The sequence below is a fragment of the Sceloporus occidentalis genome, unplaced genomic scaffold (genome assembly GCF_023333645.1).
Source record: "Sceloporus occidentalis isolate IW3139 unplaced genomic scaffold, rSceOcc1.0.p SCAF_1, whole genome shotgun sequence".
NCBI classification, from domain to species: Eukaryota; Metazoa; Chordata; class Lepidosauria; order Squamata; family Phrynosomatidae; genus Sceloporus; species Sceloporus occidentalis.
This window is the reverse complement of record NW_028316981.1, coordinates 120,319,780-120,342,358: the sequence shown is the minus strand read 5'-3', so window position 1 is coordinate 120,342,358 and position 22,579 is coordinate 120,319,780. Positions and strand designations below refer to the sequence as shown.

Genomic DNA, 22,579 nt, shown 5'->3' with positions numbered 1-22,579 from the left:
TGAGTCCAACCCTCTGCCACGCAGGAACTCACAATCAAAGCACACCCAACAGATGGCCATTCAGCCATTTCACTATCAAACAGCTGTGACCATCAGGAAATTTCTCCTGAGATTTAGGCGGAATCTCTTTTCCTGTATGTCAAACCCATTGCTCCTTGTCCTAGTCTCTGGAGCTGTGGAAAACAAGCCTGTTCCCTCTTCAATATAACATTCCTTCAGATATTTAAATGTAACTATCATGTCCCCTCTTAACCGTCGTTTCATCAAGCTAAACATTCCCAGCTCCCTAAGACACTCCTCATAGGACATTGCTTCCAGACCTTTCACCATTTTGGTTACCCTCCTCTGGACACATTCCAGCTTGTCAACATTTTTTTTAATTGTGGTGTCCAGAACTGGTCACAGTATTCCAGGTGAGGCCTAACCAAAGCAGAATACAGTGGTACTGTACTATCTCTTCCCTTGATCTAGACACTATACTCCTGTTCATACAACCAAGAATTACATTGGCTTTCTTCTGTCCAAGTGTAGTAACTTACATTTCTCCCTGTTGAAATTCATCTCATTAGCTTTAGCCCAGCCCTCTAATCTGCCAAGGTCATTTTCAATTTTAATCCTATCCTCTGGGGAATTAGCAACCCCTCCAATTTGGTATCATCTGTAAATTTAATCAGCATACTCTCTATTCCTTCATCTAAGTAATTAATAAAGATGTTGAATAGCACAGGGCCCAGTACAAATCCCTGTGGCACTCCACTAGCCACCTCTCTCCATGATTGGTGAGCACCCTTTGGGCTTGGTCAATAAGCCAATTACAAAGCCACCTAACAGTGTAGTTTGTAGTTTTGTGAGATATTTAGCCCTCTCTATCAGAGAGCTGTAGTGCCACAACAAACTACAAATTCCAAGGTTCCACAGCACTGAGCCATGAAAGTAAAAGCAGTGCCAAATTAATTCTGTAGTGTGGCAGCAACTCATGTTTCCTTATTTAATGGAAATATGGCTTCATGGGAGGGAAAATTATCAAATAAAAAGTCCTCAGGAGAAAGAAAGGAAAAGTCAGAAGATAAATAGCAATTACCTCAAAATGAATAATGTCTCAAAGACCATGATTGCCACCGGGTTATGGTCACAAAAGATCAAATAGTCAAGACATAAAATAAAATTTAAACATTGTTGATTCCAAGGACATTCCCCGTTGGCTACCTGTGTCAGGTAATCTATGAGATGTCATTAAAAATGTGCGTAAGTAGCATGAGCTATAGAATTATTGCTACTTAAATGTCAAAGGAGGAAAAGGGAAGGTTAACAAATACTGCAGAGTGTGGTGTAAATCATCAGGAGGGTATAATTATTTACAAATGAGAATAGACAGAAAAGCCTATGTCATATTGCTGTGCAAATGGTTCCTAAGCTGAAATATTTTCCAGGCTTCTAAAAACTGGGCTGAAAAACCACCTAGATTTTTCCCCTAGTGTCCAATAACTAAATCAAATTTAGATTGCCAGACTAGAAAAACTACCTCTGCTGAATATATTTTTAAAAAGGAGAAACCATTTTCACCAAGCCTCTATTAGAGGAAATAGCTTTCCTTTTCTTACTCTGAGCTGTAAAACCATCTGATAATCTTTAGTCACTGGCAACCTGATTCTTATAGCACTGACCTCATTCAAGAACTATTAAATCAGAGCCAGTGTTTGTAGAGGGGAAAGATGTTTGAAATTTATCTGTCAAAACTTTACCACTGGTCTTCATTTTTTCCAGTCTTCCATTTCTTATCCACTTCTGAATTATTTGAAATATGGAATGATTTTGTTGTTGTTGTTCTATTCTCCTTATTCTCACCCATAGGGCTCATGTGCTAGTGATCTATGACTACTACAAAGTGTATTTACTTTTATGTTCATAGGATTCTCTAAGCCACTGTGATCCTTTGCCCCTGCTCTTCATCTCTGAACTGCAGCACCACAGACCAGTGCCAAACAACAGACAGTCTCTGGCATTAACAAGCAGAGGCACTCCCCCCCCCAAAAAAAAAAAATGAAAACAACACCACCTCTTAATAAGCAGCATGCCTCACTGACTCTGGGAACAAATGTTGCTGATCATTACCTGGAAGAGCACCCACGGGTAGCAGAGGTGTCAGATGCTCAGGTTTAAAGGATAAGTGATATTTCCTGAACAAGCATCCAACACACAATGGTTCATTCAGAGGAAGATGGAAAGAGGCAATACCTGTGCAGGGTAGTCAAAAAGCCACTGCTCTCTTGACTTTTCTTCATAAGCCACTATAGCCTCAGTCATCTCATGTCTCACTGTAGCTCGCATGTGGTCCAGCACACGGTTCAGCCAGTTCTCCACCTAGAAGAGGAAGAGAAAGGCATTTATCATCTAGGTTTCTCCCCCAAAGAGGATTTCTCCTTCTTCTTCGGAATTACAAAAGGAATTTGTTCCCCAGTATCACCATGAGAATGCAGGCATTGCCCCACCTTGAGCTGTCCCAGTCTTCCTTCCTGGCTTTGTGTGGCACATGAAGGAACCCATGTTCTATAGCCTGGATGCTGGACTAGAGAGCACTCTGTGCATCTAAGACAGTGGGCTCAAGTCCCTGATAGCTTATTCCAAATAAAACTTGCCAGTCTTTATAGCATCACAAGATTCAACAGAGAATATATTTTATTTAATTGATTAATTAATTTACACCCCACCTTTTACTCATAAGGGGCCCAAAGCAGCTCACACCCTACATTAGAATAATACAGCTAAAACATTCTGAAATACAAAAACTTAAAAAACATTCACTAAAAACCAATTAAAATGTTAGTTTAAAACAATTAAAAACACATTAAAACCTACCCACTGCAGTTAAAAACTGAAGGCCCGTTTAAACAGAAAGGTTTTGGCCTAGTAAGGAGAGCAGGAAAGGGGCCAACCAAGCCTCCCTTGGCAGAAAGTTCCAGGGCGTGAGAGCAACTACTGAGAAGGCTCTTTCCCAGGTCTTCACCAGCCATACCTGCAGAGATGGTGGGACCAAGAGAAAGCCCTCCCTTGAAGAACTTAAAACCTGGGTAGGCTTGTATAGCAAGATATGGTCTTCCAGATAGTTTGGCATATGTCATATAGGGCTTTATAGGTCATAAGTGTCACACTGGTAACGAGGTTGAATGAGATATCAGTATCTACACCCAGCCACTTAGATACCACTGTGGAATGAAGAATGAAGAAGCTGACCAGACAGCTCAAAGGTGATGAGATATATTTATAAGTGCTAAGCAGAAGCTGTATACAGAAGCAGGAGCTGTACAAACAAAACAAAGCTCCTCTCTGACTCTCAACAGCTCTTACTCAACAACTACTCCGTAACCCACTATTGTAATCTACATTGTTTACATTTAGACACAGCCTTATATATCCTTGGCTGATGTAACCACTCCAGTACATTACCTCACTGTGCCGAGTCACCTCCACACAGGTGTAAGTACAGAATCCACATCTTGATGTCTGGCCTCGAGGACATTTATCTATGTCCTGGCATTGTTGCACACACCACACACACATGATGTCTTTGCAGTTCTATAGATGTTAATTTTCACTGACAATATAGCTGACAATAAGAACTAAGAGGTCATTATGTCCCCTTTCTTTCGTATTATATTATTTTTATTTGGTGGAGAAATGTTAGGGGAAACGATAATCTAACCTTAAGATCTTCTGGGCTCATGTCAAAACACTGATGCTGTCTTCTAAAGCCCCCCCAAATCTTATAGTCCAGTAAAATGAAGTTACATTTAAAAATAATTTAATATATTTTCTATTATGCTTGACTAATCATTGTCTCCCACAGCCCCAGAAACACACCAAAAATACTCATATATGTATTTCTACTTCTCTTTAGAGAACCATAATACTCAACAATCTCATTCACAGAAGCAGCATGGTTTCCTGATGTGGTTTTTCTCACCTGACCACTGCAGTCACATGGTTCACTGAAATCAACATATTCCTTCTCTTTGCTGTACATCCCTAAGGCCAGATTGTTTGGAGTTTGGTCAGAATCCACCTGGAATTTCAGCTTGGCCATATTGTCAAAGAGTTTTGAAAGATGGCGCTGAACCTGAAAAATGAAATAGGTCAGAGCATGAAAGATTAAGTCCCAGCTGAGACACAAGAGCTCTTACTCTCTGCTGGTCTCTCAAGTGACCATACTATTGTCCAGAGCTTGGAAAAGTTACTTTTTTGACTACAAACTCTCAGAACCTCTCAGTGGCCATGGTAACTAGGGGACCCTGGAAGGTGAAGTCCAAAAAGTAATTTTTCCCAACTGTTCTTGTAAAAGCTTTGAATCAAAGAAAAAGATACTGAAAGCAATGACAAATCATCTTTGAGTATTGCTTGTGTAAGAGAAAACTGTGAAAATCATGGGGTTGCCATAAGTTGACAGGCCACTTGAAGGCACACAGACACACATATGTTAACTGTCCATTGTTCTTAGTTAATACTATTTCTCTCAGAGACCTACATTTTGTGAAAGGCCCAGCAGTCATAATTGGCATTCAGGAGCTTACAGAACCAACTCTGTACAATCCTGAAATAAAGCCTCTTTTATGTACAAAACATGCCTCCTTCTATTTGATGAAATGTATATAAAGCATCCTCATTCTCCACCAACTTGTCCCCTAAAGCTTTCAATTGCACTTAAATCGTGATAAGTTCAATACTGGGCCCACCAAGATAAACTGTTATGTATTTAATCCTCCTCCTGGAATCGGCAGACAGAACTCAAAGCCAACAATAGAAAGGCCACAGGTTTATCCATATTTGATTCTCCTTGACATTTATTTTGATTTTCAAGCAAATCGCTTTAAACAAGGAATAACAGGCACAGCTCAAACAATGCCTTTTTATACCAGGGAGCCTTTCAAAGCAATATTTCTCTTTTGAGTTTCTGTATCTTACTGCTGCATTTTGCAACACTGATTAAACATGGTCTTGAGCCCAACGAGTACCTAAGATGCAACCTCCACCAGAGGATATAATTCCCCTCCCTTTTGCACTTTGTGCATATGAAAAAGCCATTAGTAACACAAAGTTAACATTATACTGAGTTCAAGAATATTACTCGAATACAAAATAAGAATAGAGTTTGGATAAATGCAGATAAGTATTCAGTTTATGTAGTATTAGTGAGTAACATTTCACTCTCTTCTTCCACCACCACAAAATAACTTTTCAGTCATACCGTGACATGAAGGAACACCTCTGTTGATCAGTTCATAGCTGTTCACAAACATAACATATGCTCCTCACTCCTCACTCTACAATATATGCTCCTCACTCTACAACAAGGGCCATTACTGGAATCCAGCTCCATCCATCTCTAGCTATTGACCATGCTGGCTGGGGATTTTAAGAGGTGGAGTCCAATAATCTCTAAAAGGCTCAGTTTCCTCCATCTTGCTCTAACAGTTTTAATTCTTATTAAAGGGAACTGGATGGAAACATCATCCTGGCGGGATACAGACGGGTAGGGGAAGACGTCTTGGAGGTGTATTCTGCTGAATGCAGAGCCTCCAGACCGCCCGCCCCGTGGCTCAGGTGATGGGGCTTCCACATGGGGGGTAGTGAAGACACCTCACCTGGGGCCGTTTCTGACCCGCAGTTTCCAAACCGCCGCCTCGGAGGACGCTGCAAAGAGAGAGGCAGCTTCTGCACGGGCGGCCAAAAACGGGGCTTTTTTTTTTCTTTTGCCGGCTGGCGGATGCACAGCTGTGCAGCTGCGGCGCTCAGCAGCGGCGGCAGAAAGCTTATGTGCACATTTAAAGCGCCCAAGCCCCTTTAAAACTTTTTCCCTCGCCCTGCCCAAGAACAATAGTGGTCTCCTGCCAGCTGGTGATCAGCTGGTGTTGGCATCCTTGTCCGCTTGCACGTTGCCAATGTCACCAGCATCATGGATGCCTCCTCTCCTTTGGTCCCCGCGCTCTTGCTGAATCTGCAATGCACAGCCACAGCTGTCGCCGCTGCCACCGCTGTCCCCCTGCCATCCCCCATCACCTCCCTTGTACATATGTAAATATTTAAAGTTTTAGGGTTTTTTTATTGTTAGGTGAAAATGGCACAGGAATGTGTGTAGGGGTTCACTTTAAATTCCAAAATTTCCCCGATTCTAGCAGCGCATGCGTACATGTTGCTCTAGGGTTAGGGTTAGGGTTAGGGTTAGGGTTACGAGTCTTAAAATGCGCTGCAGCTGTGCTGCAGCTTCCACACCTGCATGGCAGCTGACGCTGCAATTAAAGCCTGACTGCAAACTGCGCATGTTCCAGGACCCCGACTCATTATGTGACCCAGCAGACACGGAGCTTTTAAATGGGCAACTTAAATTAGCAGCGTAACAATTCTGGCGTACCGGTGCAGCAGCTTACAGACGGAGCTGCGCAGCTGCGCATCATACAGAAAAGAAGCGGGGAAAAGCAGCACCTTTTTAATGCCGCTTCTTCCCGCTTGGGGCGTGCGGGCGGCGTGTTCATGGCGGCATTCAGGTAAGGGCCGTCTGAAGGCTCTACCTTCATCATGTCATGAACACACCCCTTTTTGCCAGTCTGTATCCCGCCCCTGTAACATTAAAAAAAAACCTCACTAGGAATCCTAATGCCACTGAGGAAATGTTCGTCCAACTTGGCAAAAGCTAGTTTTTGACTTCTTCAACTCAAAAATGAGATTGTGGGCACCCTCACATTAGGAGGAGTAAGAAGCATGTGTCCTGCTTTACGTTCTGGAATGGGTTTTTACATATGCATTGTACATGATTACAAACAATATGGTGAAAGCAGGTTCACTGCAAGCAGTAACAGGTACAGAGGCATCAATGCCACTAAAAACATGCCATACAAAAAACTGGGGAAACAGTTTCACTCAGAGATTTGTCCAGGGTGTCAAAATGCCCAAGTATGTCATTGCAAACCTCATATGCCTCTCGTGGGTGTGTGAATGGTGTTTGCCAACTACTACTTCATCCTAACCCTTTAGAAGTGGAGTCTCTGCCAAAAAAGAAATTAAAGGGATCGCATAGGTTGCTGGATACAGAAGAGAAATGGATGCTACAACAGTAGTAGTAGAAGTACTAAAACAAGAATTAGAGTTACTAGAAGGGGTTTGGGTTCCTGCCGTTAAAGCAGATTTAGTGAATTTGTGGCCTTTGAGACATTTTGAATCTACAGCTCCCAAAATCCTCAGCCAGTTTGGTAAAGGAATATAGAAGCAGTAGCCAAAAACACTTAGACGGTCAAAGATTCTGCTCTCATGTTCTGTGAATCTGTGAAAAAGTACTTTTGAGTTCAGTAGATTGTTGCTGTTTTTTAAAAAAAAAAACCAGCTGATAAAGAATAGTAGTGATTTTTTCAGGGGCCATTCAGACTACCTTTTACCCTGGATCAGGAACCGAATTATGCACGTGAAGTTCATATTCGCCCCGAATCTCCCACAAGCAAATCAGAGGCTTGCACACCCGTTCCGGGTCATTTGGAAGCCTAGTAAAAGCTGTATCTTTTTGGGGGGGAAACAAGTTTGGCAAATATGAATTTGCCCCCGATCATGATCGGGGCAAGTTCAGGGGAGGGATTTAGGTCAGAGGGAGGGCAGTGGACAGAACATTCCCTCTCCTTCATCGGAAAAGGAGGAGTGGAAGGAAGGAGCCGGAGGAAGGATGCAAAGGGCGATTGGGGGTAACGGAGGAGGAGGAGGCAGGAGCCAGAGGAAGGATGCAAAGGGCAATCGGAGGTAATGGAGGAGGAGGCAGGAGCCGGAGGAAGAGTGCCAAAGGGCGATCAGGGGTAATGGAGGAGGAGGAGGAGGCAGGAGCTGGAGGAAGGATGCAAAGGGCGATCAGGGTGAGCAAAGGGCAATCAGGGTGCCTGAGAAAGGGTAGGTCAGAGGGAGGGCACAGAACGGAACAAGCCTCCCTCTCACACCATTTTTTATTTTTTATATATTTGACAGTCTATGCACATAGTTCTACAGGCAGATACATATATAGACAGAATGTGTGTCTGCTTGTGCTACTTTCCCTTTCATTTCCTTGATCCCAGCATGCACTTTGCAAAAGGCTTTTTTTCTAAATTATTTTGTATATGCGAATGCTACAATGCGAATGTTACAAATGTTTCTCTTTCAATTTGGCAAATTGATACAGAATGCTTTTGCTACATATGTGTATTCTGGGGTGGCAATGAGAGAAAGCAAAGGATGCAGAGATGGCATTCCAAGGTGAGGAATTATTATTATTATTATTATTATTATTATTATTGTATGTGTATGTGAGGCATTCTGGGGTGGCAAAGCAAGAGGTTGCAGAGATGGCATTCTGGGGTGAGGAATTATTATTATTATTATCATTATTATTGTGATGGGAAGAGGATGCATGGGGGAGGCAAGGGCTTCGGCGGTAGCATTGGGCTGGAAGCAAAGAGGAGGCTGGAAGGCTGTGGAGACCCATGACTTTGGGGGAGTCACACTCTCTCAGCCTCAGGGGAAAGGCAATGGCAAATCTCCTCGGAACCCATCTTGCCAAGGAAACCCCAGGATGGGGTCGTTTTAAGGTTGCCATAATCTGTAGTGACCCAAATACACACAACACACACACACACACACCTGGAGGTTTTTAAATTTGACATATATGCACACACTCCCGCCTGTTTGTTTGTTTTAAAAGGAGGGGGGAAGCACACTTCTGATCGCCCAATGGGTGTAGGAAATGTCACCTATGACGAAAGCGGAACTGAATTTGATTGACAGCAAAGGCGCCTTCAATTTAAACCAGTTTCTCCGCAAGAGCTAAAAGGGCATTCAGGGTTAAAATGCCCTAATTGAGGTAGTGGGCACTTGCTTCCGGAGGGATTTGGGGGGGGGGCGAATCTGCCCAGTTCCACATGTATCAAACTAGAGAAAAATTTGCAGAAAAGTTGCTGTAGTGATCATGTCACTCTAGACTAACAATTAGGAGAGGAACAAGCACACCAGAGTGGCCAGCAAAACAGAGAACATTTACACCTCTAATAGCTGTAGGAGAAGGAATTTCATCATGTATAAACTGTTCTCTCCCCTCCTTCTCAACTGTTAAAAGACAAAGAGCCTTCTCTTCTGTTGCATTTGGCCACCCTCCATCACAGTTGTGGGGCTTTCAAGCTGTTGAATCTTTCTGCTTAATACGTGTGTACACACACACGCGCGCACACACAAGTTGATACACCAGTGCCCTTCCTCCCAAGTAAGCCTTTCCTTTTTGTGAAAAGTACATGCTGACTAGACTTAATGGACTTTTAGGAAAACAGGGGTATAGGCTGCCATCTAGCGCTGATTCCGAGGTTTAATGTTTATTCAAAGGAAATTGGTCAGTGTAGCACTGAAAGAACAGTGTGAGCTTCCTCTAGCAAGCATCTCACAGCACTGAGCACCATGTACATTGTACCAACAACAACAAAACGTGAAACACATTTCTATAACTAGAAAATAAATTGAGGTGTCCTACCAACTGTGGGTTGGTGCCATTTGAAAGAATATCTAGTAAGTCGGCAGAAGAAATAAAGTAAAACCTGGGAAAGGCCAACCGCTTAGTATCCAAATACTCAGCCAAAGCTTTTTCACACAGAGACAATCTGAAAAAAATCAAGTGGAGAACAAAATAAATGCAGAAATCTGTGTAAAATAAAACATATGCATCCCTACCAAAAGCATGATACTTAATTCAATATTTAGAAACTTTTTATTTATTTTTATTGTTATTTCAATACAGAAAAAAATACAGAAAACCAAACCAACAAATGCATGCCTTCATTACAGAATTCATAATGTACTATACATTCTTTATTGTATTATATATTATATTATACTATATTTATTTTTGTAATATTACTAAATTTCTTCAGTCTTCCCCTTGTACACTTTCTTTCTTTTATCTAGTTTTCTAAATTGAAATTATACAGAATCTATCTTTTTATATTTTCATATTTTGTCATCTTATCTTGTTTTCCCACAGTTTTGACACATCTTCCTATTTACCTACATATTGTTAAGTTGTTCTTTTATTTTGATACATTGACCAATTACCTAGTATGGCTAGATCATTCAATTTTATAATCCACTTGTTTATTGATGGTACTGTATTTGATTTCTCATGTTTCACATAAATCATACAGGTGGCAGTTACCATATAGAGTAATATACTTATTTCATCCTATACGAGATTATCTGCTATTATAAATATTTAGAAACTTTTTTGAGTAGCTTCACTACAGATGTACTAAAGGTGTTACACTATTGTTGGTACACTTAAATGTTTCAACTTTAATGTACTTGAATGTTAAAGAGATGTCTACACTTATGGCCATCAAACCAAACTTAACAGAATATACACATAGAAAGAACTCAGAGAACATCCTCAACGTGTAGGCATTGTATCCATGTGCATCTCTTACCCACCTGTTTTGGATATCCTCTAGCTTCTCATAAAGACCAGGTTTGTTGGTTGCCTCCACTACATTTGGTGTCTCCACAGCATCATATGCTAACTCCTTAAAGTCAACATCAATTCCCTCAAAGCGCTTGGAGTCCTATAAATAACAAGACAGAAGTCTAACTAGTCACTCAGCTTCACAGATGTGCCCCGTCATTTTCCATATCCAAAATGACTTGAGCACTAATTACTACTGCTACAAATGTGTAGCAGAATTTGACAGTTGAGCAGAGGAATTGTCCTCCAAATTTAAGATAAGAGCCTCAAAACATTATGGCTAGAGAGCACAAGAACATCTGAGGTGCTCCTAGTACAACTGTAGGTGCAAGATGGATTATGGATATCCATATAGCACAGGGAGAAAGAAGGAGCCTCACATTAGTTCTAGACAGAATAGTCAATAGTTAGAGATGCTGAGATTGAAAGACACAATCCAACAACATTGGGAGGGCCAAAAGTTGTCTACCTCTGATTTAGCAAGTTTCTCTCGGCAGCAATTATTTGTCAGTGATGAAGACTTCTGCAAAGCTAAACCAACTTGTCAATCCAATTTGTTTGCACCTTTTGCTCCCATCAATTACCTAGCAAGACTACCTATGTACCTATACTATCTTTATATTACTTTAACTGTCATGACTTCCTCCAAATAACCTAATTCTTGGAAAGCATAGTTTGATATAATTATATAACTTCCTTATGAGAAACTTCTAATTCCTACAGAAATTGAGAACTCCCAGGATCTCTTAAACCTGTAATAAGATTCTTTATTTAGGAGACCTTAATAAAGGCTGCAGTGTAGATCTGTCCTAGCTCATTAATAACAGGCCACATTGGCTGATGATGATGGGACATATAGTCTATCACATCTGGAGGACACTGGGTTGAGGGAAGCTGTTCTAGAAACCCAACTTTTTTACAATGGTTTATTGGAACTGTCTTAGGAGCCAATGTCATGAAATATCTTGAGTAAGTATAGAACTGAATAAGCAGTCTCCTTCAAGTACAGTAATTGCTCTACAGCAGACAGAGAATCACTCCAGTAATCTTTATAGAAAGGAAAGAGTGTTTTTACCTCAGGAAGTTGTGCCCGAATATCTTCTGATCCAATGAATATGCTTTCCAAATGAGACCAGGTCCGCTGAACCTCAAACCAGATAGAAATTACAGAGTCTGCTGTAGATAGCTTCCTCTGCCAAAAAGACACTTCCTCAAGGAAGAAAGCAATATACTTGGATGTCATCATATTCTGAAGCTGGACCTGGTTATCTTCAAGGGTCTCAATGAGTTCCTCATCAGATTTCATCAGTGGAACATTTGTGCGCTGGTGAGGCTCGTACTGGAATTCCATGCCAGCCCAAGTTGTCTTTAGTTCTTTCACCACCTTCTCCATGCTCATTTCTTTAATGGCTTTATCCACTATGCTCCGAACCTCATCCTCAAAGTTATGTAAGCTGAGTTTCAACAAGTCTGCAAGAGTAGTGTCTGCATCCATAGTGAACTGCACACCTGTCGCTCGCATCAGTTGGTTCCAATGCCTCTCGCGGATAGCAGGGTTCTGTAATTCTGAGATGGCCTTCAGAGAGGTCAGAATGTTTTTTACTTTGTTGTCCAATCCGGAAAAAGCATCCCAGGCCCTCATTTCTTTATCCAAGTTCCGATTGTCTTTTGCAAACTTTTTGCACTCCAGTTCCATATTTTCTACATTAATATCTTTCCATTTTGTAGTCTCCCAGTCATTCATACTAGAGGTCACTATAGAGATCATATCCCAGAGTTCTTTGAGAATGTACACCTCTTTTCTGCACTGTTTCAGCTGCTTATAGTCCGGAACACTGACTTCAAACAATGCAGCTGACTCATGAATTGAGGCCATGGTGACTTCCATTTCCTGAAGCTCAGTGTGGGCTGCATCCAGCATTTGGTAAGGATTTGCAGCATCAAACCTAATAAGCAAGGTTTAAATTCTCTTTAGTCACGACTGTGTTTTCCCTTTTAAAAGCGCTTTAGATTCCCAAATAGTAACATGTAGGTGTACGGTGAAATAGAAATAGAAATATGACATCAAGCTTCAAATAGCAAAGAGAGGAAACTAATTTCTGAAATTAGCCTTTTCCAAGACTTGAAGGATTTTTCAAGTCCTGACTCATCTGCCCCTTCCATTTCTGCTCTTCACGAAGTTGTTCAAAACAACTTTAGAACCATAAACCTCATACCATACTTGTCAGCCCCTGAGACTTTAAAATGGGGAACAATCACAGGAAAAACAAAATTAAATAAGAATCACAAGCAGGAAGGTTTTCTGAAGGATTCCTCCAAGAATTTAACCCTACCTGAAGGAAGCTAAGCTTCATGTAATTCATCCCAGAAGAAAGAGGTGAGAAGAGGAGGGGGGAAACTAACTGGGAAAAGAGTTTAAATCACATGATGACAATCACTTAGCACTTTCATTTTGGACAAGAAGAAAATAAGGCCAACCGTGGCACATCATAATTTTGAATCATTAAAATAATGATTTAGGAAAGTGACTTAGCTTAGTGGTGTAGCCTGTGTTTGCCATGTAGAAGGTCTCAACTACAACCCCTGGAATATCCAGATATAACTGGAAATTACTCATCTGAACCCTTAGATCCATTGCCAGTCAGTGCAGGCCAGCAGTAGACATCTTGTGGACTGAAACTTCCATCAGCCATAGTTAGCACAGTCAAGAATAAGGGAAGATGAGAGTGACAGCCCACCATCATTTGGAGTGCCATAAGTATCTCAACCCTGGTTCAGCCAATAAAGCACTAGATGGGACATTATTCTACCTAAATATATAAGGCAGCTTTATATGTCCCTAAAACTAATAGTATATTATTCACAGGTTTAAAAAAAGGAAACACAAACCATGCAACTAAGCCAGAGCTGTTATCTGTGCAAAGGGCTCAAATATGCATACACACAAGTGTTCACCTTTCAAGGACTGCCCTCTGGGAAGATGCTACAGGAGAAAGATTGTTTTATCCCTGTCTGAAGTTTGGTAACTGGTTCTGAGGGCATAAGAGGTTTATAATGGACAGAGATATTATAGATGGACAAAGATGCTCATACAGGGAACAGGAATGTTAAATCAGATGGTATGGCATTTTTTTCGTGCTTGAGTAGCCAAAAAGGAGTAAATAAACACAGCCATGAGTGAACATAGATCTCTTGGTAATATTTGCTCTCCATCCATACCTGAATGGTGCCTCTTTGTGAAATCTATCTCTGAATTTATGCTGCTCCACATCAAACACAGCACACTTTTTGCGAAGAACTGTCATCTCATCCGCTTGCAATGGAGCCACATGCTGCTTCACAGTTATTGCCAGCTTCTTCACATGGTTCCATTTTTCTGGCAGCTCCTGGAATCAAAACAAGAACAAACAAAAATGGAGAGATGCTGGCAGACAGCAGTCCCAATTTGATCCAACATGTATCAAACCTATCTGGGTAGACAGTATAAAAGCTAAAGAAATGCAAATAATTTTCTGTCTGCAACACCATGACCAAAACAATTATTCTTCTAGGGCAGTGGTTCCCAACTTTTCTATGTCCCCAGCCCTAGGAAATGTTTGATTTATGTGTGAATTCCCTATAAAAGTAATATCACATTTGAAAATGAAGTCTAATTTCTAATTTTTTTTGAACCACAAATTGAACCACATACAATACTGTGGTTGAACAAATGGAATTTTTTTAAAAATAAGCTTTTAATTTAGTGCATAAAATGCAAATCTAAATTGAGCAATTTGATTCTAATTTATTCAGGGGAAAAACATAAACAGTAAAATCAATCCCAACTTTGAACATAAAATTCATTGATTTCTTTGCTCCTGTTTCTGATTAATGATTTGTCAAAATGTGGAACTTTCTTGCTGTGATCCACAGGTTTGCCTGCGGATTCCAGCAATACCTATGTTTTGTCTTGACTGACAAGAGAACTGAATCCACAGAAATATCTTTGTCTCACCCCCTGAAATTCCATCTCACACGCCCTGGAGGTGCAGGCACCCCAAGTTGGGACCCTGGGCATAAAACCTTAAGGTGACACAATTATCTAATTAGACTGATTTTCCTAACTAGACATTGGCCTGAATCCTGCTGGTGATACACCTGTTGATAATCTCATTATACAAGTACAGGTATATGTATTATTTTTAAGGTCGTTGCAGGATTAGCTAACCAGTTCCTCCCTGCACAATGCCCTGCCCCTGTGCACAACTCCACCTGGCAGCACAAGGGCACATGGTAGCAGACTGCTGCTCCCATATACACTGGTAACGGCCAGGATTACTAGGTCTGAGAGAAACTGGACTTCATCAATATCTGGAGGGCCATAGGTTTCCCAGTTCTTTACAATCCCATTCCTCTTTTAGAAAGCTAGTTTGTTTACATGAGCCACCTACTGGTCTCCCATTCAGATGCTAATCAGTTCCACACCTCCTGATCTCCACCAGTGTTACAGTGTTAGCCATTTCCCAGCTCCAACTGGAGGAAATATCTCAATGAAAGTGACTCCAGCAGCTCCAGTCTCTCATAGGAGATTTGTATGCAGAGCGCAAAGACATGAGATTAGTATCTCTGTATCCCATCCAAAAGGGACTTAGGTGTGAATAAGTCACCAACAGGATGGCAGCCTATATGTGTTGCATACTTAACAAGCGTTTGGCAAATAACTGTGTTTGGCAAATGACTGCCAAGTAGATATTACTGTTTTAAACCGTGTGTCCATGTATTTGCACATCAATGATATGTTTCCACCCACCTCCAGCTGCCTATAGACCTCCAATGGCAATTCTTGATCATAGATCTTCAGTAATTCAATAGTTTGTTTCAAGGGCTCAAACATTTCATCAGTGCTAGTCTGTCTGTCTTTAACAGCCTTCAAGTGACCCATGACTTCCACCAAGCACTCGTAATCTCCTTTCTCCACCTTTTTGCTCAGACCTCTCTCAGTCACTTTGATGAACTCTTCAAGATCAGCCAAACTAAAAATATAGAGGTGAAGATGACACAGGAAGATAATTTTGAGAATGACAAATATTAACCAGTTCTATCAATATTACAATGTAGTAGGTAAAACTAGGGAGAAATGTTTACTCCTGACTACTTTCTATATCCAGTAGAAGTCCTAAATTGTGTGAATTTGCTTTTGAAACTAATCTGAGTCCCAAATTAGAAAGAATGACCAAGCAGATCCAACTCCAAATCCCTCTAACATGCCTTCTTAGAAAAGGCATGTGGAAATCACAAATCTAAAGAAATATTCTTACATTTCTACATACTATGCCATCTGAATATGAACTAGAGTATGTTTTATAAATCTCTGTGACCTTTACTTCTGTTGTTATTAAACAGTGAATAAACAAACTCATGGAAACCAGATCAATATTTATTACCCATTAAATGGATACACACCCCCGCCCCACGCACACATATTCAGAGGCCGGGATGTGCCACAAAAGGCCATATGTTGTTGCTGCTGCTGGAAGACAACACCAATAGGAAGCTACTGCATAAACGCCCAGCTTCTAGGGCTTCCTAGAGGCCCCTGGTTGGCTACTGGGGGGCCGGGGTAACTGGCAAAGATGGCCTGTTCCAGCAGCAGAGCTTTTTCATAAAGATATTTGATGCTCAGAATGATGCAAAAGGATGTTTAAGTTGATGGATTGCCTGCTAATGTTTTTGAAGAGTATTGTCATCCAACTGCACTTTTTTTCCCCTCTTGGAGCCATTCACATGCTCAGTTCCAGGATCTAAATGGATAAGTAATGCTGCCATTAAAGACTTCCAGTGCTACCTTTTTTTATTGCATACTCTCATAACTGTGCTTTAAAATGGAATGAGGTATAATGACAGAAAAACTTTAAATCAGTTTCATCATTGTCAACAGAATTACAGTAAATTCAGCACACAACCTTGACCCATTTCTGGAAACACCTTGCAGCATTTTCCCAGGATAAAGTGAGGGACATTTATATATGGCATTCAAAGTGATGGGCACAGCCCAGTGTCTGAAAGCATGGAGGGAAAGAACCACTGAAATGAGGGTGCATGACTCCAAGATAAGACCAGTATCACTGTGTAAACCCCTGCTATCTGAGCAGTGAATAGTTTCAGGGGGTATGGAATTTATTTTCTTTGATAATAAGGCCACTAAAGACATTTTGTGATATTTGTGTTTATTTACCAATATACAGGTTGAGGACTGCAGCTGCTGACAACTTTAGCAGCTATATTAGCAACAGTAACAAATAATATGGTGACTTGATGTGTTCAGAGAGTCCTTTATGGCTCCCTAACCCCAGAAGGTTGCCCATCTTGTTGTACATAAAAAGAGCCTTCTGAAGAGAAGATCTCCAACTCCATCTGATCCATCTGCCCCCCTCCCTTGTGTTCCTGTACAATGGCGTCACTGGCTGGGGTGTCACCTGGTGTGGGGGATGGGACTTGTGGGTGGAACCAAAAGGACATGCCTCCTCACCTCTCTGCCATGTGTCGCTCTATTCGTGACTGGAATGGCGCACGGCAGGGAGGGATGTGTGCACTCTCCCTTGTTGCTGCATGCTGCTCTACTCTTGAATAGAACGGCACACAGCAGAGACAGGAGTGTGCTCGGCCAGGTGTCACCCCTCGTCTGGGGTGTAACCAGGTGCGGTCTACATCATGCACACATCTCTTGTAATGCACTGTTTCTGTACTTTGAGTAGTCCACCCACCTAATTCTTGGAACCAGACCTGGGATGGAAGAAAATCACAGTATAGCTGGGAAGGAAGACAACATACGCAGTGAATTAAGGGAAAGAGGTTCCACTTCCTTCTGCCATGTGCTTCTTCTCATATGAAGAAGAGATCCCCCTACCCCACCACAATTAAACATGTGGACAGAGATGGTTGCCTTATCACCCCTTTTGATCTTTCATGAAGATCTGAAAACTGTCAATGTATGCCACTTTGCTTTAAATCTTCTCCTTCAGCTAAGCATATTCAGTTTTTTCAGGCCATCCTGTGAGGATTTGGATTTCCTATATCATTATCATCTTACCAGGCATCACCTGAGATCTTTTCAACATGTTTATTGAATTTGACTACCAAATTATAAATAATAAAAAAAAAATGAAAAAGACCAACACTATTACTTTCCAAAAAAGAAAGGATACAGACAAGTTGAAGCAAGTTGAGAGAAGGGAAATGAGGATGACAAGAGACATGGAGAACAAAATATATTAGGCAAGGTCAAAGGAGCTGGGCATGTTCAGCTTGGTGAATAAAAGATTGATAACACTCTTTAAATACTTCAAGGGCTGCCACAAAGAGGAGGATGGAGGTTTGCTCGCTGTTGCCTCAGAGAGTAGGACCTGGCCTGGTTATTTTAAGTTACAGGAGGGTAGATTTTGACTGAACATAAAAACAGGGCCAGCTCTAGGTATTTGGCCATCCCAGGCAAGAAATATTTTGGCACCCCTGTCGCCCCTCATAATTATTAATAATAAATAAATTAATAAATAGAGCATTCACCTAAACAACTAAAAGTTCCTCTTTACTTAGTTTAAAACTTGTCATAAGAATGCAACACAGCACTAAACATACTAGGCAAACATTCAAAATCAAACACTGAAACACTATTGCATGATCACTACCAAAAATGCAAAACACCAAAACAGACTAGTTTGTTTGTTGTAAACAGTAAACTCAAGATGACTGGCATTCCGTATTGTGGCACCAAGGGTAAGGCGGGTGAGCGGCGAGAGGGCTCGTTGACCTTGAGGTTACATTAAAGACGTATGCAGAAGGCAGATGATGTACCATGTGAGCGTACCACGGACACAGGGGGCGCACATTTATGTTTTGGACATTGTACAAAGAAACCATCATGCAGTAGCTTGCTTTTATATCGCATACTGTAATGAGTTTTCACTTTAATATTGTTTAATTACGAAAAAAATGCACACAAAAAAGCCGGTGTGCTGCCCCTAAATTTTGCCGCCCTAGGCGGCTGCCTAGTTCACCTATATGGATGAGCCGGCCCTGCATAAAAAGGAAGCTCTTGACATTAAGAGCAGTTTGGCAATAAAACCAATTGGCTAGAGGGGTGGTGAGGTCTCCTTCTCTGGATGTCTCACAAAGCGCCTGGAAAGCTACCTGTTGAGGATGCTCTATCTTAAGATTCTGCATTGAGCAGAGGGGTTACCTCATAGTCCATAGGACTCCTTCGAACTCAAGTAATTCTATGAAGTTATGACTCTGCGATGTCAAACAAGAAACACCAATGAAAATGGTCCTGAATTAAAAGATAATTAACCCGCAGCCTATTCAGCAAGCTAGACCCAAATAAGAACTTGGCACCTCCGAGGAATAAATCAAGCAGAGTAGAGATGCCATACAATAGCATGGTAAAGGACAGGGATGGGAAGTGTGCAGCCCTCCCAGAGGTAGTTGAATTACAAATTCCAGCATTTCTCACCATTGGCTATGCTGGTCAGGGCTGCTGATGTTCACAGTCCACCATTTGGACTATGCCTACCTCATTATAAAAGAAAAGAATGCAGTGGCTTGTGGCAGGAAAACCAGAACTGATCTCAGATTTCCTATAGCCCAGACTAATGTCCTATGTAACAGAACCTTTGTGTTGCATATAAATGGTGCAAGAAAGAAACAGTGATACCTGTGAGTTACATGAGACACAAGGTGCTGCTTGAACATGAAGCTCCACCTTTTAATGATGCCCAGAAGGGAGGCTTTGAAAGGGTGGGCATCAACTTTCATCCAGCTATCAAATACACTGATTGGCTCCAAAAGGCTCACTTCCACATAGATCTTTTCATATGAGTCTATTTGCTCTTTAAATTGCTGCAGTGTGGGAGGGCTCTCTGTGACACCATCCTCAGCATGTGCCTCTATCTCCTCTGCAGTGAGAATGTGACTATACAAGAGGAACTGGCGCATGAACTCCTTCTTGTCATCCACATAGAGGTAAGAGTAGTGGTCAAAGGAACTGCGATAATCAGAGCAAACTGACATCATCTTCTGGATACGCTCCATAAGCATATGGCGCATGTCAGCAAGATCAGCCATTTCTTCCATATCATCCTGGAGAGGATGGGAAAAAAGAGCACACACATGGTTATGTTAATCAGCAAGACTGAAAATAACTCCCCAACTACACATAGACCTCAGAAGAAGAATAAGGTAGGTTGACAAAGGGCAAGACCTGGTAATGAGGAAAAGCACTGTGGTCTGCAAGCCTAGGCATCAGGGAAGAGACCCGGAATATATTGTTGACAAGGGCCTCAACTATATCATAGAAACTGTCGCTGGTGCCAGCATCCATGGAAGGGTGGAATATCATCTCAGGAACAGACAAGTCCAACTGCACTTTGAAGAGAGGAGCAAGGCCTGCCTTGGAATCTGCAAGACAGGAAATGACTGGAATTCAGACAATTCCTATGGGCCTCTCTAATGCAAGCTGCTTATGAATATGCTAAGTACAGACAGCAGCATGACTTCAGTTAAAGAAACATGCTTCTTTTCTTAAAAGTTTGATTTTGCTTGTAACAAATCATATTAAGAAACAATGGAAAATGAACTGCTTTTACTGGCCAGATCTCCTGTTACCTTTGTTCAATAGTCATTCCCTTTGTCCAAATTAAAATATGAAGATCCAACCTTCTACTAATACTATGTCATTCCACTAGGTCCACAAGAGAAATAGCTGCAATACTTATGGAAAACGAAACAAGATAAATGAAAAATGTAACTTGATTAAACAAGAGTAGGTTCATTTACCTGTGTTTTCCAATAGGTACTTAAGTGAACATTCAATGACATGAAAGAATCCATCCAGGACAAGCTCATCCACATGTTCCAAATATGCTTTCCAAACATCTGAATTTGAATCCGCTGCAAAGAGACTCAAGTTTTCCTAAACATTAATGAAGTCATAGTCAAAGAGCAGGACAATCTGAACATGTCTAAGCAAGAACAAAAAGCAAGGGTCTCATCAGCTAAAATGGTGGTGCCAACAGGACAACTCTGCATGAAGAGTTTTAAGACTTTTGAACTAAGTCTCAGAATCCAGTCAATGCACACACTGATATTAAAAGAAAATTCAGAAGACATATAGTAACTCCAGAAAAATTCAGTACATACACTTAGAATCATGGAAGAGACCACAAGGGCCATGGCTTTGTGAACAAAATCTTCCAAGACAGGGGAGAAAGGAAATGACATTCAATCTACATGGAAGAATGGATTCTAAGAGAGCAACAACAAAAAAAGCAGTTACCTTCACATTTCTCTGTCAAAAGAAACTCATTCACTTGCTTGCTGTTGAACTTTTGCAGAATAAGACTGTCATGCCAAGTTAGACCATTGATCCAAACAGCCCAGTGCACTGTTTTCTTTGTCTAGCTATAGCTTTCCTCTCCCATGGCCAGCATCTTTATCTTGTAACAGAGATTTGGATGCTGACTCTGGGATCCTCTTTATGCATAGCAAGATTTCTGACACTAAGCTATGGTTCCTCCCATTTTTCTCTGCCACTTCTCTGCTCAAAATGGCTTTCCCTAAAACAGGGGTGTAAGTGTATGTGTGTGGGGGAAGGAGAGTGGAATTAAAGTCCAAAACACACTGCAGAAATAATCCAGTTTGACACCATTTTTAAGTGACCTGGCTCAGTGCTAGGGGATCTTGGGAACTGTAGTTTTCTAAGATATTTGGCTTTCTCTGTCAGAGAGTTCTGGTACCACAATAAACTACAATTCCTAGGATTCCCTAGCACTGAACCAAGGCAGTTCAAGTGGAAAATAATCTCAACCTGGATTATTTCTGCACTGTGTTTTGGATCTAAAAGTACTCCTCCAGATAAAATGGATTCTATTTCTCCTCCTCAAACCTTTAACTACATACAGAAAGAACAAACAGCTGTCTTCCAAGACATAAACCCATAATATGGTGATTAATATCTAAAGTATTAACTTATCAAAGCAGGATTTTTTTTTAAAAAAAGGAGATATTCCAGTTGCATAAATCCAAAAGGGGAAAGAGAATATAAGGTGCAAGATAGGCCTAAGGCAAGAGAACTTCAATTGCATTTACAAGTGTTGGCTAGTTGAAGATGAAGGTGAAAAGGAGGAGTCTCTCATCAAAAAGAAAATGGTGTTTTAATATGATTTGAACAGTTCATTTTGAAACTGAGTGTTGATTTGTGTGCATACTGCCTCTGTCATTTAAAGGCTATATAAAACTTTAGTAAGCCTAATTTAGCCAGTTTCTCTCCAGTTTTTCAACTGTGCATTATCAGTTTTACAACTGCACTTTTTTCCCAAGTGCACATATTCTGTCCAACTGTACAACAACAAAACTCTGTATGAAAGTGCCTTTTCACACAAGGAGGATATCCCTGCCCTGCAACAAACACAAACTGGCATGTCTGGGAGAAACATTTCTGACTCATTGTTGTTCCTGTATTAATGAATGCAGATGTAAATTTACATTGAAGTGACAGCACAAGACATACTAGTTGTATACTAACAGAATAATTATTTTTAAATCATAAGAGATTATCTAGACTTCTTCACACAACTACAGAAAGCCACAAACATGTTCTTTGATATTATTAACCATCCCTAGCCAGGAAAATAAATATTTGCAGATGCCACTTCCTGACAACGATCTTCCTGCTACTGGTATATCTTAAGTATAACCCCCTACTGTCAACACAGACATTCAGGCATATGCACTACCTTGATTAGAAAATGAATCTTCTGTCCTGAGTCTATAATGAGCCTGTAGTGTCTGTCCAATCGCTCATGTTGATCATCTAAGTTCAACAAAGATTCCTTTTTCCCATCTTTTCTTTCAAAAACTGGGAAAACCCAAGATTTCATGATGTTTTGAATTTCCTCAATATTGTCTTTTGTCTTCTGGATTCTTTGCTCAAGATCTTGAATGCTGTCAACCACATGTGAGATGCGATCCCAAAGGCCTTCCAATAAGAACAACAAAGGAAAATGAGTTGAGAAGGGATTAACAATGAAATTGCATGTCCAGTAC

At 41.0% G+C, this 22,579-nt stretch overlaps 1 protein-coding gene across 1 annotated transcript in view; it reads right to left on the bottom strand.

The window, feature by feature from the left end:
- Positions 1 to 2,076: 2,076 nt before the first annotated feature.
- The window catches only part of LOC149322048 (dynein axonemal heavy chain 9-like), a 75,464-nt gene continuing 54,961 nt past the window's right edge, over positions 2,077 to 22,579 (bottom strand). The window contains exons 14-24 of the mRNA XM_089522058.1: positions 22,270 to 22,511; positions 20,312 to 20,447; positions 19,737 to 19,933; positions 19,191 to 19,615; positions 15,291 to 15,513; positions 13,721 to 13,887; positions 11,577 to 12,447; positions 10,467 to 10,601; positions 3,962 to 4,114; positions 2,236 to 2,361; positions 2,077 to 2,112 (exon numbers count right to left, since the gene is read on the bottom strand). Of these exons, the coding sequence (XP_089378184.1) occupies positions 2,077 to 2,112; positions 2,236 to 2,361; positions 3,962 to 4,114; positions 10,467 to 10,601; positions 11,577 to 12,447; positions 13,721 to 13,887; positions 15,291 to 15,513; positions 19,191 to 19,615; positions 19,737 to 19,933; positions 20,312 to 20,447; positions 22,270 to 22,511 (2,711 nt within the window). The remainder of the gene's footprint in view (positions 2,113 to 2,235; positions 2,362 to 3,961; positions 4,115 to 10,466; positions 10,602 to 11,576; positions 12,448 to 13,720; positions 13,888 to 15,290; positions 15,514 to 19,190; positions 19,616 to 19,736; positions 19,934 to 20,311; positions 20,448 to 22,269; positions 22,512 to 22,579) is intronic.